Here is a 21,050-nt window from a genome sequence, read left to right on the forward strand (position 1 = left end):
TAATGGGGGTTTACTGTATGTACACTTGCAAACATATAATGGTAGTCATCTAGCTTAAACAGTAAAGTAGATAACATTAATTCGCAATACCAAGTAACGGTAATTTTGTAAAATCAGGAAATATTTGCCACTGAAACATCTAGTGTATGTTTGTAAGAATTAATCGTTATAGAATTATTTTTCTCCTGTGACAACACTCATAACATTGATGGCTGTCTATTAGATGTAAATGATGTTGCTGCCTAGAATTCGTTGGTGGGTACCATCCAAGTACTCGCCAAACTGTTATGAAGTTGAAAAGTTAAAGAGACACTGTAACTTAGAAATACATTGATAGAAGATTTTTATTAATAGATTTTCAAGACTTAGAATGTATATTTAGTTATAATCCTCACAGTATTTCCCTAGCTTTGATGATAAACATTTTGCTATTTATGAGTCTTCGTCGAAGTACGTAGTTTCTTCACTGGGAGGGTGTTGTCACAGATAGCTATGCTGGTACCATCTTCACTCTCTTAAGTATCTCGGTTGGGTTGTTCGTCTTTACCTTTTTTATTCCTTTCTAATTTCTGTAACCTTTGAATGGTCATCATTTCCATCATCGAACCCTTCGTTATGGTAAGTGTACCGGAACACGTCAGACTCTTTGCGAGTTCCTGCACGAAGTAGCTCCCTTTCACTCGCCGGACAAAATTCGGGCGAGGGTTTGAAAACGTCCTTGAAGTTCTTGGTCCTGTAGCAAGCGTAGATCGCCCCTAAGGGTATGAATCCCATGGAACAGGCGCTGAGGCACCATCCCAAGATCTGGATGTTTTGAGGGAAAACATAATTTCCCCTGTAGGCGGGAACGAAGAAGTAAATGGATGTGAACCCAATGATCTGTAAGTTAAATAAAATAAAATTGGGGACAGAGTTACTGTTGACAGGTTTTTTTATGCTTTAAATGTGACTTGTTATTTAAACTGTAAAACCAGTTTTATTACATTTCAGGTTTACTTTATCTAGTTTTGGTAGTATTCTCATTACCAAAATATTTCTGCTGTCGTATTGTTTGCATCATTACCGTTGCTCTGCATTCTTATGTCATGGTGCAGTCCTGTAAATGACTTTTTAAATGAAAAAGTTAAGCCCTCAGCCAAGATGATGCTATTTATCTAATACTACTTTACTGGAAAGATTTCCACACATTGTATATGCATTCTGATTGGGAGGCCACAAACTGGGCAAGGCCCATCCAGCACAGTACACGAGTAACAACACCCCTGAGCTATTAGGAAACGTTGCATCTTGCCCAATTTATTTTCTGTTCAGCGATTGAATGGAGTGGAGGCTATGTCAGACTCCTATAACATTGAAAATTTGCGGTTAAAGAGCGCATGAATTACTTACAACTAGAGAGACTGGAGTAGTAAAAATCCATGTAGCAGTCCAATAGCACCTCACTGGGAATGACAGGGTGATACCCATCTCTTTTATGTTTCTCAGGAAGTTTCTATACCCTGCAAAGAGTAAAAATAATACGTTGAAAATTTTCCGTACCCATGAAAAACTCCCTGAGGGAGGAAGGTTGCATGTGTAACAAAAAATTGTGTTCCAATCTGAATGCAAACCTGTACATCATCTTTGACTGGAGTAAATAAAACTGCAAGGCTGAGAGATACTGCGACTAAAGATTCTCTTCCGTCTTCCTGTCATTAACAATCATTTAGGTATTGGAGATACAGAAAAGTAATACTTCTTTTCTATCACTAATTTGAATGACCGCTTGCTATCTTTGAAATATTGCTAGAGCACAAGAAGGCTTCTTTAACATCAAACATGTTTTCTATCAGTTTTTCAAGCTTTACAGTGAACTTAACAAGCTTTGAATAAAAGACCATCCAATAGTTCGCATTGTAATTGTATTATTAATGGCCCATCCCTCATTGTATTATCTAATTGTTTTGTTTGTGTATAATTCTTCACATGTTGCTTTGAAGAGCAAACATGTTTGCTGATGTCTCAGCTCCTGGGCACAATACTTCTCTCCCTCGGGAGAGGGATTCTGAATATGTCAGTCGTTTCGGTATTTATTTCTTTCCATTTACCTAGCAACTAGGAATTTTTCGTATTGTTGTTTCTGTCTGTAGTTCAGTGATTTCTAAATGGGATCTCTCGTGGTCAAAGGCATAGTGGTCGTAGACGCTATTTAGCTGTATTGTACAACAGATAGAAATGGTCTACGTTGAATGAGATGGAGAAGAGAATTACAAATAAATTGAAGATGATGTTTTCTGATCCAAGGAAAATTTTAGAAAAATCCAGCAAGAGGAAAGAAGAAAAGGACATTCGTCTAATCTGAATAAGTGACCCAAAATTTTTCTGTTGCCAAGTGAAACTTATGATCTTACCGTATACAATGTGTACACCAAGCACTTCACTGATAGCCAGTGCAATGACGGAGAAACTAGCGGAATACCAGAAAAAGAGTTCGAATATGAGAATGCCGCCCTCAAGACAGAACGGCAGCCCAAGGAGGAACATTCCAAAGCAACTAAGGGCGACCACTAAAGGCTTCTTAGGTCGCAGGATCTCAAACTGGTCAAAGAGAGCTGTTGTGACGGTCTCGACCATTGAAAACTGAAAGTCCATAGAAATAAGAGAATAAACAAATAGGTGAATATCATTTCTTCTATTATTGCAACTATTGACAACAAAAACGCCATTAAGAATTATATTGCTAATGACAAATAATAGGTAAACAAATTTTCACGTGGCGCTAGGCCAGCAAATTTATCGCTAAATAATACTTTTCTAACTGTATTAGTCGTGGAAATGTCCTATACCAACAGAAATAAATTCAAGAAAACTCGAATATCAGCTGAAACGCACCGACTTTCTGCAATTCACTCACCTGTGAGCTGAGCCCTACGTTGATCACCATCAAGAAGAAGAGGACGGACCACAGTTGGGGAAGTGGCAGACGAGCCAATGCCGCTGGGTAGACAACAAACACAAGACCTGATCCTGCTGATGCCACATCTTTCACTTCTACGTTCAGTTCGTGAGCTAGAAAGCCCAAGATGCTGAATATGACGAAGCCAGTGAAAATTGAGGTACAGCTGTTTCCTAAACAGACGATGAAAGCGTGTCTGGAAAGGTTCACATAGGTCCCTTAATATCACCGGCATAACATATGGTTGTTGAGCTTAAATTGTAACGTGATGCCAGTGAATTAACGCATGGACTAATTGCTTTTATTTACCCGTGAATTAAGTTTTCAAGCAATAGGAAATTGATTTGACATTGATTCTTACTATGTGCTTTCAAGAACATCGAGAATTGAAGGATAAACCCAAAGTTATGTAATGTTATACCATGTAAATTAGCCAAAGTTCTCTTACACCAAGCTATTCTTTTAATTTCAATGTTGGATTTTTTATTTTGAAAACGGCGAAAGAAAAATTATTATAACGGTACTCTGGCTTGATATAGTTTGTTATTCTCCTCGAAACACGGTGAGACTTGAAAATTAGAACTGCTTTTCACAAAAAGACATTGTTATTAGATGTAAGAAATTTTTAGTGTAAAATCAGTATGTGAAAAATATTATATATATATATATATATATATATATATATATATATATATATATATATATATATATATATATATATATTATAATATAACGTATATGTATATACATATGGGCAGTCCTAACGTTACGCTAAGATGCACACACGCCCAATGTTGGTGTTGGATTCTCCCTTTTCTGAACGCTTTACTATGCCCAATTTCACTTCTTTGTGATGGTTTTCATTTCTTCGATGCCCTGCCATCAGAAGAATCAACCTTACATTTGGGAGCCATAATAAAGGGCAAAAAGAGACGAAGCATGATACACCATAGCGAGAACAACATAGTGGAATGGCGATGCACTGATGATTGGTGTCGGTTGGGATTGTTTTGTATTCCTATGCCGCTGACCAACCCAGCGTGGGTTGTTGCCTTGTTGCATACAGCTATGTTCTCAGGACAATAACACCGCTTTGTAACTTATGAATATTTTTTTAATATCTTTGTAAGATCAGAATGTCGTCGGTCGGGATCGTTGCAACCCGGGCACTGCCTGTGTGTATATACATACATACATACATACATACATACATACATAATATATATGTGTATGTATATATATAATATATATATAGAAATAATCACACAACCACGTGTGGAACAGAAATAAATTTCTGACTCACATCAAGATCGAACCCAGGTCTTTCAATTGAAAGGCAAGGGTGCTGCCCACTAGGCCATGACTTGTATGGCCTAGTGGGCAACGCCCTTGCCTTTCAATTGAAAGACCTGGGTTCGATCCTGATGTGGTCAGAAAATATAATATATGTAATTAACACACACACACACACACACACACACACACACACACACACACACACACACACACACACACACACACACACACACACATATATATATAAACCGATTGATATAGTGATATATGATTGAGACTTAATGGAAAACCTGCTATCCGTCTGTGAGCCTTTGTGATCAGGGTATAATGGACAAATATCGCTGGTCTCCAAGGTGCCATACAACTGTTGATGGCTGGGCTTGAGTGCCACAAAGGGTGTCCATACATGATGTTCCTATTGGCCTTTTTTGCACATAGGAGCCAATCATCGAAGACCTAAGGTCTGAGGACCCGAGTACTGGTTCTGTGTAAAAGTTGTCCCCTCAGTCTAGTGTGGATGGGCGATGGGCGCAGGTGACTGTTAAGACAATGGTTGGCGATGCATACTGCCATAGAGTACCCCCCGGCCATAAATACATAAATTAATCTAATGTAACATTAGCTACAGGACCCTGTGTAATTTTAATTATAAAATATGTAAGTGTTAGTTGTATCCTATGTATTCCATTTGTATTGGTAGAACCCTTGAATGACTGAACTCAGGTCATATTTTTGGTGTCAGTCGTGGGATGTTGCCAGTGCATAGTAAATAACCGTGTAGTTGTGAAAGTGAAGTAAACAATGCAAACTTGGAAAGAAATGGTGCATGGCATCTCGGGTACCAGTGCTAGCAGTACCAGGGAAGTGGACAGTGTGAAAGAGTTGTCAAGGAATATCCAATGTGCATTAAAAAGAGATGCACCAATTAGCAAATGAGATCAAAGATGGAAGACAACCTGTTTACCTGCCCTCATTTTCGGCAGACATGTTGTTTCTGCAACCAAACCCAAGCGCGGTCAGTTGAAATCATAAAAATATTGCTAGTGCTAGATGGATCAGTGTCTAAGTTCGATAACTCATGCCCTGGGGAGGGTATTCATTTGATCGAGGCCTTCATAAAGTGTATTGAAAAAAGCCACTGTAGGCTGGTCAGATAGAGAAAGACTTGTGCAGATGAAGCAAAAGGTGTCGGGGAGTGCTGCTTGCTGAGTAAGAAGTTGGGACGTCAGTTGTTCAGCTGACTAGATGACTTTCAAGCAGCTCCTCGCCCAAAAATTTGCCCTACACAAGTGCCTTGGGGGTGGGGAAGATGATCTCGGCATTCTGTACTCACTTTATTGAAGAATGCGAGAGTCTCACCTCTCAAGGTGAACAGACCATGGAGGGCAAAGAAGCCTTTGCTGACATGCGGAGGGGAATTCTCCCCACCTCTGTGGTGGGATTCCTATACAACGACGAGAAGCCCTTGCAGGCCTTACAGCCGAAGGTGCAACTGCTGCCAAACCACGACGATGACAGCAAGCAGGTGTAGGGTTGCAAGCCACCCCCAACCACTGTTTGCAACAGTTAAACAGCCTGGACCAATCAGTCCTCAGCCAGCCCCACCCATCATCCAGGGGCCTGGGCCCCGCAGCAAAGGACCTTGAAGAGGCAAGGGGAAAACAGGCAGGAATGGGGCAGCTGGCCTTTGCTGGAGGTACGGGAAGGGGGCCATCTGCAGGCCCAGTGCCCCTCTTCCACTGAGCAACGATGGTGTTTTTGGTGCAATGTGACAGACCACTTCTTGAACACTTGTACAAAAAAACCATGTCAGCCAGTGGAACAGTGCTCCCCCTGCACCAAGGAGAGGAACGGAAAGGCAGCACAGAGGGGGAACAGGGGACCCCCTGGCTACAACCACAGCCAGCAGGGCCAAATAATGGCTGCGACCCCAGCAGAACCATGTTGGTCGGGGGGAGCCAGCCAACCCCCTGAGTAGTAGTGGAAAACCCTCCACCAGTGGTCACCACTCCTACCCTTAAAGCTGAGAGTGCCAGGAAGAACGGTAATGCAAGAGCCTTCCTCCCGCCCCCAGTCCACAAGAGAGAGAGTGGTACCAGTGTTGTCAGCACAGGAAAGAGCTCTGATTGAACTGGTGCAAGTGTATCTTTGTTAGAAAAACACCAAGTGACCGGGTCAGTACAGCTCATGAAGGGTTGTCTAGTTTTACGTACAGCTGGCGGCCATCAGGTGGTAACCAAAAGGACTGTGAAAGCAACAGGCAACCATCGATGGGTGAGCCGTGATACATACCTTCTATATAGTTCCATCATTACACTTAGAAGGAATCACAGTAATATTAGGAACTGATTTTGTGGGAAGGAACAAAACAACAATAACTGGCACAGACGGGAAGGGGATCGAAGTATTTTTGAGAGAACAACAAATCCCTGTAGAGGGACAGAGAGAGAGAAGTAAATAAGAGTCTCCCTGAGCTCGAAGGGTGGTTGGGGGAGAAAACCTGCCGCTTTGGAGGCAGGAAATGTGGCACCACCTCGAACCATCTCATCCCTAACCGTGACACCTGCACGAAATATACCAGACGGCACATTAGTTACAATCAGACCCCACCAAAAATGGTAAGACTTTATCACCCCGGGTTTGAGCGAGGTGATGTAAGACAAAGTAAGTGTGCCCTTTATTAACATTAGTGATCAGCGCATTGTGTTAGGTAGTGGGTCGATATGCGACCTTGAACCTGGCGAAATTGCAGACAATGCATTCCCATCGTTCTCTGTTGAATAATTGTTGATTAAGGTCAGAGACAGTAAATTCTTCACCACATTGGATTTAAAGTCAGGCTATCATCAAATACTTATAGACAGAGTAGCAAAGAAAAGACGGCCTTTATAGCATATGATCAGTTGTTTGAATATAATTGCCTCCCTTTTGGAGTAAAGAATGCCCCTGCCCACTTTTCACGTGTTATGATGTCTGTACTAGCTTCGCTATTAGGGCATAGTGTTTTGTGTATTTAGATGACATAATCATAATAGAGGCTACAGTAGAAGAACGTAAGAAAAACGTTGTTGAAGTCTTAGAAGGTTTAAAGCGACGTGGGGTGAAAATTATTCTAACCAAATGCAAATTTTTCCAAATGGAAGTAGAATTTTTGGGGCACATAAATAACATCTGAAGGCGTTAAGCCCTTTGCCGATAAAGTAGCAGTAATCAAAGAATTTCCTCAACCGAAGAATGCAGAGGAAGTAGCCAGCTTCTTCAGGCTCATGAGCTATTACTGTAAATTAATAAAAAATTTTGGTAAAATAGCAAGACCGTTAGATTCATTGAGAAAGCAGTCAGGTTTTAATTGGGGACAGGAGGGGGAAATAGCTCTTCAGGAATAAAAGATTTAACTCACCAGCAATGAACTCCGTGGACGGGTCGGTATAGTTCTCGGCTAGCACTCTGCTGGGCCTGCGTTCAAGTCTCCGGCTGGCCAATGAATAATTAGAGAAATTAATTTCTGGTGAGAGAAATTAATTTCTCGCTATAATGTGGTTCGGATTCCACAATAAGCTGTAGGTCCTGTTGTTAGGTAACCAATTGGTTCTTAGCCACGTAAAATAAGTCTAATCCTTCGGGCCAGTCCTAGGAGAGCTGTTAATCAGCTCAGTGGTCTGGTTAAACTAAGGTATACTTAGCAATGAACTACAGTGAACCCCCCGTATTCGCGGGGGATGCGTACCACACCCCCCCATGAATAGCTAAAATCCACGAATACTTAAAACCCCTCTAAAACACTTAGAACTGCCCATTTTGATAGTTTAAACACAAGAAAAACCCTGTAAAAATGCTTATACCTGAGTATTTTAATAGTTTTATCACAAAAAGTGCATTTATTCATGAAAATATGAAAATACAGTAATTAGTGAATATTTCTCAGTGAAAAATACCGCGAATGGGCGAATTTTCCGTGAATGATGGCTAGATATGTTCCACAGAGAAACCCGCAAATGCGTGAGTCCGCGAATCATGAGAACTTGAATACGGGGGGTTTACTGTATTGTCTTTTCCAAAGTTCGATCAACCATTTCTAGTAACCACTGAGGCAATCAGCATAGCTATTGGGGGAGTGATTTCTCAGGTTGACAATACGGTGATTAAAAAACCGGTTTGTTTTGCCTCACGAGCATTAAAAGGGGAAGAGAAGAATTACAGTACCTTCGATAGAGAGGCATTGGCGATTCTATGGATGCTGGAGAGACACCGCTACTTTTTGCTGGGGCATAAAGTCAAAATAAGCAGAGATCATTGCCCATTGAGAGATTTATTCAAGAAAGGGGATTTAACCGCTCGACAGGCTGGTTGGATCGAGCAGCTGTTAGAGTTTGATATGGTGGGGATTGAACATACAGCATGGAAAACAAATAAAGTGGCTGATGCTCTCTCCAGGATTACCAGAATTGGAGCTGCGAAGAGAGAGGAACGACGACGGAAGAATCAGTTGAATACCTCAGAGGCACCTACAGTTGAAAATGGGAAGCACTCCGTAACTCAAGGATCGGGGAGAGAAAATGGAGTTAAAGTTAAGTGTACCTTAGTTTTACCAGACCACTGAGCTGATTAACACCTCTCCTAGAGCTGGCCCGAAGGATTAGACTTATTTTACATGGCTAAGAACCAATTGGTTACTTAGCAACGGGACCTACAGCTTATTGTGGAATCCGAACCACATTAAAGCGAGAAATGAATTTCTATCACCAGAAGTAAATTCCTCTAACTCTTCATCAGCCGGCCGGAGACTCGAACTCGGGCCTGGCGAGTGCCAGTCCACAGCTCTACCGACTCGCCCAACGAAGCAGCTGCGGGGATGTGAGAGATGGTTCTTCAGGGGGAACCGCGCGTGGATGCTCTGAGAGCTAGAGAGAGTGTGTATGATTGATTTGTGTGGCTGAAGTGTGTAAGAGGTGAGAAGGGGTCAGAAATCCAAACCCTGGATTGAACAGGTTGAGGTTTATGTAAGAGGTACGAGTAACGAGTTTCCCAGTTTCCTAATGGTGCCCAGTGATATGCTCTTCATCGAAGATATCTTGTTTTGCAATTATGGGAAGAGACCTGGTGATATCTGATCTCCCTCGAATGTGGCCAGTTGAGCCAGTCAAATATGCAAGAGTACCCATTGATGTTGTGGGACCCTTCCCGCAAGGTAGGGGAATTCAGGTACACGTGTGTGATGGTGGATGCGTTCACACAATATATGCACACATATGCGATGGTGGATAAACCAGCGGTATTGGTTGCCAGAGTCTTTAATTCATTCATAGTGAAGTTCTTCTGTCCCGGTACGTTAATCAGTGACAATGGACGTGAATTCATCAACAAAGTAATAAAAGACCTAATAAAAGTGTTGAACGTAGAGCATTTCGCGATAGTCTCTTACCGGCCTTCAGCCAATGGATTAGTCGAATCTCATAATAGAGAAGTAACAAATATTTTGAAATATTTAGTAGCGGACAGTCCGAATCAGTGGGTAGAGATGTTGCCAATGGCGGAACTTGCGCTTAACACGGCGTATAACAGCTCTTTTGCCATATACTGTGATCAAGGACCCTAGAGCTTGCCCTTATATAGCATCGAACAATACTGGGTGATGTTCTGTAACCTGACCTGAAGCGTGTTCCAGACAACGTAAAGGCTTTTGTTGAGGGCCAGTGAAAAATTTCAGACAAAATATGATCAGCGGTTCTGCACGCAAACATCGAACATACAAATAAGGGACAGAATCTATTTGAAAAGGCTTCAATCGAGGAAACAAACTCGATCCCGCCTACTGGGACCTTAACGTGTGAAAGAGTTTAAAAACGACACCGCAGTGATCCAGCATATTAAAACCGGTGTTCAAGGCGAGTGCCACCTAACACATGCATCCCGTCAAAGAAGATATATTGATGTGGCACCTGAGTAAACCAGTACCACCTTTTCCTGGACTGCCTGGCTATCGGAGGGAGGAAAGTGATGATAATGTGCAAATAACAGAAATATATATATATATATATATATATATATATATATATATATATATATATATAATATATATAAAGAGAAAGAAAAAAGTAGTGTCGTGAGTTCTGCGAGACGCAGAACTTTAAGGGGCGGGCTGGTAAACTGATTGATGTAGTGATTTATGATGAGACATTTAACGGAAAACCTGCTAGCTCGCCGTCTGTGAGCCTTTGTGATTAGGGTATAATGGACAAATGCCGCTGGCTTCCAAGGTACCGTACAACAATTGACGGCTTGGCTTAAGTGCTACAAAAGGTGTCCATACACGATGTTCCTATTGGCATTTTTTTGAACGTAGGAGCCAATCATTGAAGACGTAGGTCTGAGGACCCCGAGTGCAGGTTCCGTGTAAAAAGTTGTCCCCTCAGTCCAGTGTGGACGGGCGATGGGCGCAGGTGACTGTGGTGGGCGACGCGTACTTCCTTAGAGTAACCCCCGGCCATAATTGCATAAATTAATGTAACATAACATTAGCTACAGGGCCCTATGTAATTTTAATGATAATATATTAGGTGTTAATTGTATCCTACACGTTTCATTTGTATTGGTAGAACCCTTATATGACCGAACTCGGTCATATATATTATATATATATATATATACGTATATATATATAATCATCGTTTAATTTATTTTGTACCAGTTTTTTCACTGCTTATTAATACAAAAATAGGCATGGAGCTGTGTTATTCGGCTAATTTTAGATATGTGTACTACAAATAAGCCAGCAGAACTGAAAGCATGCTATAGCAGAGGTGACAGGGAGAAAGGATTATCTAAGAATGCCTTGGTTTTCCCTGCGTCATCGGTTTCATTTCCATCAAAGCAGTATATTTTAGTATGCACCACCAAAAAAAAAAAAAAAAAAAAAATTTTTTAAATACAATCCGGAAAAAAAACATAGCTCACATATCTCACCCACGGACCGTGATTCATTTTATGTAGGCCATGCGAGCGGGGAATTAAATGTCAGAATAAATCCACATAAATATAGGGTTAGAGGTGGTCAAAAGAATAATGCCCATTACATACACCTGCATTGACTGGTCCTGGAGTAGTATAGCAGCAACATGTAATGATATTATTTCTAAAATTATTATAGTGCATTATACACCCTAAAAATTAAAATTATTTTAAGGCTTGGTTAATATGCCTTTGATTCACTTCTGCACAAGATTTTTGAAGGGAATTTTTTGTAAGAGAAACAAAATGAGTATAGTCTTCTTACCGCTGTCTGTTTCATTTCCTCCTTTAATCATGTATCAAAACAAACTCTTGCCTGAGAGCTAAAGCAAGATACCCCCTCTTTTTTCATTTTTTTAAAGTAATTCTCTTTAATATCTTTTTGTATGCAGTTTGTATAGGTAAAAGACCTTGTACTCCTTTGTTTCGCCTCTTTGAGGTCATTTACAGTATACATATATATATATATATATATATATATATATATATATATATATATATATATATATATATATATATATATATATATATATATATATATAACACATATATATTCATTTACAGTATAATAAGTATAACTTAGTTTAACTTGAACGACTAGGCTGGTTAACAACTAACATACATACATAATATATACTGTATATATATATATATATATATATATATATATATATATATATATATATATATATATATATATATATTATATATATATATATATATATATATATATATACACAGTATATATTATGTATGTATGTTGCTGTTAACCAACTCAGTCATCTGAACCAGCTTTAAGTGCTACTATTACTATACTGCAAATAATTATATATATATATATATATATATATATATATATATATATATATATTTTTATATGTTTCCTGGTGCCAATTGGATCTTATGACTCCACAATTATTACTTACTCGAGAAATGACGCGTAAGATACCCAGGACATATAAAACACAAACAAAAAAAAAGAAGTACACGGAGCGGAGGGCTCTTCACTGGGAAGTCGTGAAACACGTGGATACAAAAATAGTTATATTTGATAGCACACAAGGTCAAAGGGGAAATTAACTGAAAATGCGGTAAATTACTGCCGTAGAAGTCCTCCCTAAGGGGGAGCTTGGGAATGCCAGGAACACGGACCAAGGATAAGTTCTGCTACAGGCGTCTTTCTGAAACGATATTTGGACCCGTTACACATCTAATGCTGGAAATTGGGGATTGAATTACTCGAGTGCACTGAAGGTGCCAAGGACTCCCCGAGCGTTACTTGTGACTCAGAGGAAAGAAGCTGTGAACACGTGGGCCTGGCTTGAACCAAAGAATATCAGGGAACACAAAGTTATAGGCCCAGAAATTAATAAATGCAAAGGGCTAAGTAATCGTGACTAGCAACTCGTTTTGGGTACACTACCACATTTGTAGGGGCACCCAGGGATGACGACGTCTTCTGCCGAGAACCACGTGTGAGGCGTGAATAAAAGTTAGCCTCCCTCTCCAAAGTATTTCTTCAGTCGTAGATTGGGGCGGAGAAGGGCGCCCTTGGGATGATGAAAAGGCCGACATTTAATGTCAGCTCGCGTTTGGGAGACTTGCAATCCCCTTGCGGTCTTCCTAAGGCCACGTGAATGGAACACGCACAAAGGGGCGATGGCTCCACGTGGCGGCGAGAAAAGGAAGGCAGGGCAACGGCCCAAGACGGACTTGCTGGCTTAAACTAGCGACCGCGTGTGAGAAAGAAATGATGTCCTGGCCCTGACCTTTTATTGCTTCTGGACAGGGTACGGGGGTCGATGTCCTGACCCAGGTCGCCGTGACGCGGATAATCATAGAAAACGATCTTATTTCCCTGTACCAAAGAAAACAGTGCAAAGCCAGATTACTGTCCCCAAAGTAGATATTTTCTCTGAGCCCTAATACGACCTTCAAGCATCTCAAACCAACCCAAAGCAGGGAAGGAGAAGAGTTTCCAGCGTATTTTTGGCGCTTTGCTTTACAGCTCCCTGGCAAGATAATATGGACCTGGTAAACGGGTTGCGAAAATTGACAACAGGCAAAAATGAGCAAGAAGAAAACGTTAAACTTTATTCTGTCTTTTGCTTTGCTACAACCTTTACTTTACTTTATTTGACTAAAACTCTGATGCCACACTAATCAATAACAAACTTTTTTACTTTAGAGCAGAGTGTAATTTAGAATATACAATCCAAAAGGGTCGAATTATTTGCAAATTGAATTATTGCTCAAATACTTCCTAAGTACTTGTTTCTAAATTCTTTATTCGATTTACTTTACTGGGGTAATAACAGCTCAAAGAAAATAAACAAAGAACACTTCATTTAAAATAACAACAACAAAATAAAACATACAAGGCAACATTTAAAAGGAAACAAATGTAAACCCACTGATTCCCAATGCTATCCTGGAAGAACAGGCATGCTATTGAGTTGTGCCTTGAAGAGGTGGCTTACCATACATCATATTAAATACCTTGCCCAAAATTGTAATAAAAATTCAATTCTTCTTTCAATCGACCTCAATTGTTCCACAAGCTCTCTCACGAAACATAACTAATATTTCCATCCGAACATGCAATTGAAGGGACAAGAAGACAGCTGTGAGGCAAACTTAGCTCCTCATTTTTAAATTACTCATCCTAAAAAAATGCCTCTAAATTTTTGCGTCTGCAGCTTACAAACAAACAAGCTTAATTACTACTCGATCCCCATAAATGGGAGGATAAACAAATGAGGGAAAGGTCAGGGCTAACATTCTCCACCAGAATAACTCAAAAAAAAAAAATGAAAAAAAGGCCAACTACACAGAACAACAACGAAGGATATTACTTCCTACTAAAGGCTACACCATTGAAATGTGCTGATTAAAAAGGCAACGTTAAAAATTGCAGCCAGGAGTCTTGTGACTCAAGATTCGTAAAAAAGGTGATTAAAATGCAAAAGTAAATAATACTCGTAGAAAAGGGAGCCATAACAGCAGTGAGGTATTTATGATTTACTTCTTTATCAAACTTCCCGTCGCCAACAGACGACGGTCAGAGAGACTCTCCCCAAGGGCGGGGAAAAAGAAACCCAAATTTGTGCGTTACTTCAGGAAGATGGAAACCACACAGGTCTTGGTTTAAATGAGGCCAAAGGAATTAGACGTAAGGGTGTCCACTTCCCAGGACACTCTCATCTCTTACTGCTTCAAAATAAAAATGATTTATACATTTCAAAAGGGGATTATATCCCATATATCAACTGCCGAATTTGGTAAGTAAGGAAAAGTGTGAAGGAAAGATCGATAGAAAAGGATGAGGATAGAAATTCCAAAGGAAAGGAAGAAGATAGCGGGCCTTGCATCCTCTACTGGATGAAAGGTGCCAAGATTTCAAAGATGAAGAAGGGGCCCTATGCCCAGGATTGCACAGGGGCCAGAAAGAGCTGGCGCTCCTTTGTGGATTAGTAAATCTTCAAAGTGTAATTATTAATCTCAAGACCTTGGACCGTTTATTTGGCCGGGGAATCGGAGGGCCCGACAAACAAAGAGGGGCAGAAAATGCCTGCTGAAAGCTGCGACATACCTGATGGCAGGAAGACTTGTTCTGCCATTCGGACATTAACCCTCTCATCGCTAGAGTTGTTCGCCCAGGAAGGGGAGGGCAGAATCATGAGACCTGGAATCTTCGGCGGCGAGCAGAGGGGACAGCCGAAAGGCACGGTCGACTTGATTTCCTCTGACCAGCTCAGTAACTGATACAAGACTTTATATGGAAATAAAAAAATGTAGTGGTGGTTTGTCACTGGACAGAGGAACGGAGACTGGCACTCCAGTGCGCCGAAGGGGGCACTGGGCAGAGGAGCTGAAGGGAGATTCTCCTGTCAGGAGATTGGCTGAATCCCAACGGGACTGAAAATGTTGCGCACTGGAAGGCTCAGTATTAGATGATTTATTGGGGGATGGGGACCCCAAAATGGTAGTGGCAAAGAGGGAATGCATATTTAAGTCTTGGCGCAGGAAGAAACAAGGTCTCCTGAATGTGTTTTACTCTGTTCGTTAGACGAAAAGTCCTGGCTCTATCGGGTGACCCAGTTGAACATAGGGAGGATCATTTAAAATTGTTAATGCCCTCAATGGTGACGAAACCAGTCGGTAAATAGCTCCATAGGGGAACTTTGTCCCTCCATGAGAAATTTGCCAAGGCCAGAGTGGAAATGCCTTTTATGTGGCGTGTTGAGTTTTACCTCGAGAACATAGCTAGATGGGACCTCTGCAGGACCCTAAGGACTCGGGGTAAAAATATGCTCCTCGACTGGTCAAACGAGTTTTGCCTTATTATTCTAGGCATTTTTCCCCATGAGGAAGAGGGCCCAGTCCCAAACCTTGCAGCCCGTGCAAAAAGGTTTGGCTGAATGGATCTTACTAAACCAGCAGAGTCAGGCGACTTATTAGGGGCTGTCCTTAGAAAGTACACGGGTGGATTACTGCGGCATGCCACTGATGCCCGATCTTTTACAGAACCAGCACTTTATCTTCTGTGATTGTTCCATTTTCTAAAGGGGCTTCTGGGTATCAGGCAGGTGACCTTAATTTTGCGCTGAGGAGCTTCTCCTGAGTACGTGATGAGTGTCCCATCTATGAGTCGGCGATACAAAGGCAATCACACCAAAAGTTGGCTCTTCTCGGCGAGTGCTGGCGAGGGCCGAAAACAGAGTAGAAAGTTCTCTATTTTTATTCTGTTAATGAGCATTTTGAGGGTTAACCCCACGGACTCGAACCATTTTCAGGCATATTTGTTAGCTCTTTACTTGTTTAAAAGTCTGCAGAGGTTTGATTGGCTCCTTCACTACCAGTTAAAGCGCAAATCTCCAGCGTTCAGGGTTAACTCGAATGTGGGGCAAAGTCTGGCATTACGACCTCCCAATTTTCCTGTTCCTGGCGGGAGGGCTTGTAGGCAATCAAACTCCTTTCTCCAAGGAAACTGGCCCAACACCAAACAGAGTTGGATTACATGCACTCAGGGGCAGGCCTTTAAAACTAACCTCGCGCCGCTCCAGCCACACTCCGCCTGGCCTTCTCCCACTTTGGCGCAGGCGATAGCCTGGCTGAAGACACTCATTCCCCTTGGGGGAAGGTGGCGAAGAGCCACTCTGTTGCAGAGCATTGCGAGTTCATGGAAATCACACGCTGCTTGTAAGAGGAAAACTCTCTTTTCTGGTTTCTCCTGAGCCTGAACTTTCTGCTTTACGTTCCTGTTTGAAAGTTCCGTCTCATGGAGCCAGCCTCTCTGTTTAGAACTTCTGGCTCCATCCTTCCTTCTTTCTGCTTCTAATTATCTCTCCCTGAAATTAGGCTAGTTCTGCTTCCGTTCCTGCCTTAAAGAAGAAATCCCTCCTGTTGCCTGTCGACATTTTGTGCTTATTGGCTGTATGCATCCAAATTAATTACCAGAGTCTCTTAGATTGACTCTTGTAACAGGAAGTATGAAAAAAACATTGAATCTGACGGAGCAATCCAAAATCCTTAGCAATCTGGTCTCCTGACCTTAATAAAATCGGGCCCTTGGGGACGGCAACCAGAGGACTAGATCTACGAATTAATTTCCCAGGGCTGAATAGAAGATTGGTTGAGTTACCGACGAAGGTCGACGATGATAGGAGCTCCGAGGTTACCGACGGCGGGCTGAGTGGGGCGATAATTTTAATGATTGGTCTGATTTACCGATGAAATGGGCTGATTGGGGGATGAATTAGCAAATGATTGTCTCTGGGTTTACCGACAGGCGGCTGATTGGGGACGATGAATTAGTCAATGATTGGTTCTGATTTACCGACGGAGCTCTCCTGATTGGGAACGATGAATTAGCACTGATTGGTCTCGGTTGCACGACGAAGCAGGTTATTGGGGACGATGAATTTAGGGCAGCCGATTGAGTCTCCGATTACCGACAAAATGGGCTGATTAAGGACGATAATTAGCAATGATTGGTCTCCCATTTAACGACGAAGCGGGCTGATTGCCCACGATGAATTAGCAATGATTGTCTCCCAGGTTTTACCGACGAAGCGGGCACTTTACAGTGAATTAGCAATGATTTGGTCTCCCGATTTTACCGACGAAAACAGGCTGATTGGGGACGATAAAGGTTTGGTCTCCAGGTTTACCGACGAAGGGCGGGTCGGATTGGGGACGATATTAATTAATGCACCATCCTTTTGAATTTACCAAGTACGATGAATTAGTCAATGATTGCTGATTTAACGAAATATGAATTAGCGATGATTAAAAATCTTATTTACCATAAAACGGGCTGATTGGGGACGAATCTTAGCAATGATTGGTCTCCCGGTTACCGACGAAGTGGGCTGATTGGGGACGATGAATTAGCAAAATTGGTCTCCTAAGTAACGACAAGAGGGCTGATTGGGGACGATGAATTAAAAAAATTGGATTTGAATTTTAATTTTAGTGACATGATATGAAAAACGGGCTTATTTTACTTTGGGAATATTTAATTCTCCCAATTACCGTAAACGGGCTCATAACTTGCTGAATTGAAAATAAATTAGTCTGAATTTGAGACGATAGGGATTTTTGTTATACAAGAATTAATATAACGCCATTTTCATTTATTCGCACATCACGACACTGATCAGCGAGGGCGCTAGTTTTACTCTTATGGGAGAAGGTAATTCTCAATAAATTAGGTGGGTGGCCATCCCACATTCACAAAAGATAGGCAACACTTGTCGTAGTTAAAAAGCATTTTAAACACAAAAAAGCAGAACAATACAGAACACCCTTATGCCAGACCCCCCCAATATTAAAACAATGGCTTAGAACGAAGCAAATCAAACAAACAATATTTTTTTAACTGAATATGGAATGGACGGTCAAGGCATCTGCGCCAAATGAATGAACAGCGTAACTATTAAACCCGGGACTTCCCCGAAATGAACATGGATGATAACGGTTGTTGACCCTTTAAACATCCTGGGCGTATAAATATTCGCTCCACGTTAATATTTCTAAAACGATGTGTTTAAAATGCGTATAATGCTAATCTGAGTTTCGAACACGTGGTTGTCGACGAGGTCTACTAGAAAAATATATTTACAGATTGTAAAGTTTGAAATCAAAAAAGTTTTACAGGAGGAATATACTATTCCTTTAATGATTTATCACCTATATAACCTAATTGAATACATGCAAACGGCGTGCAAGGCTTCCAAAGCTAAGTTTACAGAAATTACTCTCGTTTCCTCGGACATATTTACTATAAAAAAATTCCTAGGACTAGTCATATTTTCACTTAAAAAGGTCCCTACGCTAAATAAACTAGAGGTCATTTATATATATGGCCTGTTAAGCTGGCTTTCAAAGGTTATATAATCACTATCCAGCTTTATCTGGTTATATTGTACTGATTTCTAGAAATAACACAAACAACAAAGGGGAAGAGAGGAATGCAATCATTACGAGAATCACTGGTCAGGTCGCCATTTTTATATGTTTCCCTTTGCATACATTATACTACAATTATTACTTTACTCGAAAATGGCCTATGTAAGATAACGGACATATAAAACTAAATGTAAAAAGATAGTACACGGAGCGGAGGGACTTCACTAGGGGAAGTAAACATAGGATATAAAAATAGTTATATTTGATAGCATACAAGGTCAAAGGAAAATTAACTGAAACATATATATAAATTACTGTATGAAGTCCTCCCCTAAGGGAGCTTATACCATAACACGGACCAAGGATAAATGCTACAGGTATTTGGGAAATGATATTTGGACCCATTACACATCTAATGCTGGAATTTGGGGATTGAATTACTCGGGGGTGTAAAAAGGCACCAAGGACTCCTGAGGCGTTACTTTGACTCAGAGGAAAGATTGTAACACGTGGGCCTGGCTTGAACCAACGAATATCAGGAACGGAAAGTTATAGGCCCAGAAATTAATAAATGCAAAAGGGCTAAATAAAACACACAGCAACTCGTTTTGTGTACATTACCACATTTCTTGGGCGCTACTGATGGGTCTTCTGCCGAGCTCCACGAATGGGTGGACAAAAGGGCCTCCCTTGGTATTTCTTCATTTATCACTTATTGGGCGGAAAGCCCTTGGGATGATGAAAAGGCCATCGTTTAATGATCAGCTCGTGTTTGATATGCTAAATGCCAGTCTTCTAAGGCCACGTGGAATGGAACACGGGGCACAGAAAATGGGATCCACGTGGAGAAATGTCTTCCTCAGGGCAGGGAGATGACTAGACTGGAAATCTTCGGGCCACTGGATTTATATTGAGAACAGAGCTGTCCTGGCCCTGACCTTTATTGCTTCTGGACAGGGGTATGAAGGCGATGTCCTGACCTGGGTCGGATGTCATCATAGAAAACGATCTTATTTCATGTACCTAAAGAAAACAGTGCAAAGCCAGTTTACTGTCCCCAAACTAATATATTCTCTTAGCCCCTATACCCTGACCTTCAAAGGTTCAAGCCAACCCAAAGCAGGAAAGAGAGAACAGTTTGTAGCTAGCATATTGTTTAACAATATATATATCAATGAATATATATATATATATATATATATATATATATATATATATATGTTTTATTTATATATAGATATATATATATATATATATATATATATATTATCTATATATATGAATATAAATATTGTATCATATCTGGGTGCTGATTCATATACAATCCTGGAGAAGTAAAGTTTAATATGATAACACAGCAATTAAAAATTAAATATATTTTTCAATTAATATTTTTGGAATTTTTAGTTGATATCAATGTTTGAAAGCACCAAACTATTTATTTATATAGCGACGGATGTATCCTACTCATGTGATATTATTTTATTACGTTAATAAGGCCACGAGAATCTGGATTATATAAATATATAATCTTCTATAATCAATTTGCCTGTCGAACCAAAAGGAATTATGCATTTGGAAATGTCGGCCATATAATAATGAATGGACCGAGAATTTTTCACTTGATATATTATTTATATATATACCGATATGATTATAACTAAAATAATCAGAAAATTACAAACGTCCTTTAATATAATTATCAACCTCGAAATAATATATTTTCATATATGTTATGAACCAAAACTTTTTTTTTTAGTTGATAATAAGTCAACTGTCCCGTTGTTGGTCGAGCCAGCGAAAACAAATGTCTGGGACACTAACCCAGTCGGCCGTTACTGGTGAGGTAATGTCACAGATCCATTCCTGGTCCCAGGAGGTGGGATGAATCACTCCAGCAACATATGTATGACCGCGGTATAGCAAATAAGTATATTATGACTATTTATCACATCAATTTATAACAGTACATCAATAAATGTTTTTTTTATATATTTGCTCAATGTATTATAAACTATATATCAGCTAATATCCCAATTTAGTTGATATATGAGTCAGTCTGTATTTGTATATTTTGGACGCGACTCACATCAGGATCAGACCCAGGTTCTTCCAATTTGAAATGATAACCTTGCTGCCCACTAACCACACAAGTCGAAAGAAGTTGGAACCTGAGGCAACATTAATGATATCTGGCAGCTGAACTGCTCAGCGAATTTTCCCCAACTGAGTCCTCGTCCAAAATACCCCATTTGGCGGATTCCCTTTATCTTTGTGGAAAACACCTTTCAATCGTGTATGGAACAAAAATAAATTTTATTTCCGAAGTCGGTCAATTGGTAATAAGTTTTTAGCTTTCTCATTTCATATAACTGGGGAGAAAATATATAAGTCGATA

The 21,050-nt window shown here is 40.5% G+C and overlaps 1 protein-coding gene across 4 annotated transcripts in view; it reads right to left on the reverse strand.

Annotated features, from left to right (window-relative positions):
- Positions 1-319: 319 nt before the first annotated feature.
- The window catches only part of LOC136825933 (sodium- and chloride-dependent glycine transporter 2-like), a 55,368-nt gene continuing 34,637 nt past the window's right edge, over positions 320-21,050 (reverse strand). For all 4 annotated transcript variants that reach the window (XM_067082803.1, XM_067082807.1, XM_067082816.1 and 1 more), the window contains exons 8-11: positions 2,894-3,131; positions 2,391-2,619; positions 1,390-1,499; positions 320-879 (exon numbers count right to left, since the gene is read on the reverse strand). In XM_067082803.1, coding sequence (XP_066938904.1) covers positions 553-879; positions 1,390-1,499; positions 2,391-2,619; positions 2,894-3,131 — 904 coding nt within the window. In that variant the 3' untranslated portion in view covers positions 320-552. The remainder of the gene's footprint in view (positions 880-1,389; positions 1,500-2,390; positions 2,620-2,893; positions 3,132-21,050) is intronic.

The sequence above is a fragment of the Macrobrachium rosenbergii genome, chromosome 3, assembly GCF_040412425.1.
Source record: "Macrobrachium rosenbergii isolate ZJJX-2024 chromosome 3, ASM4041242v1, whole genome shotgun sequence".
NCBI classification, from domain to species: domain Eukaryota; kingdom Metazoa; phylum Arthropoda; class Malacostraca; order Decapoda; family Palaemonidae; genus Macrobrachium; species Macrobrachium rosenbergii.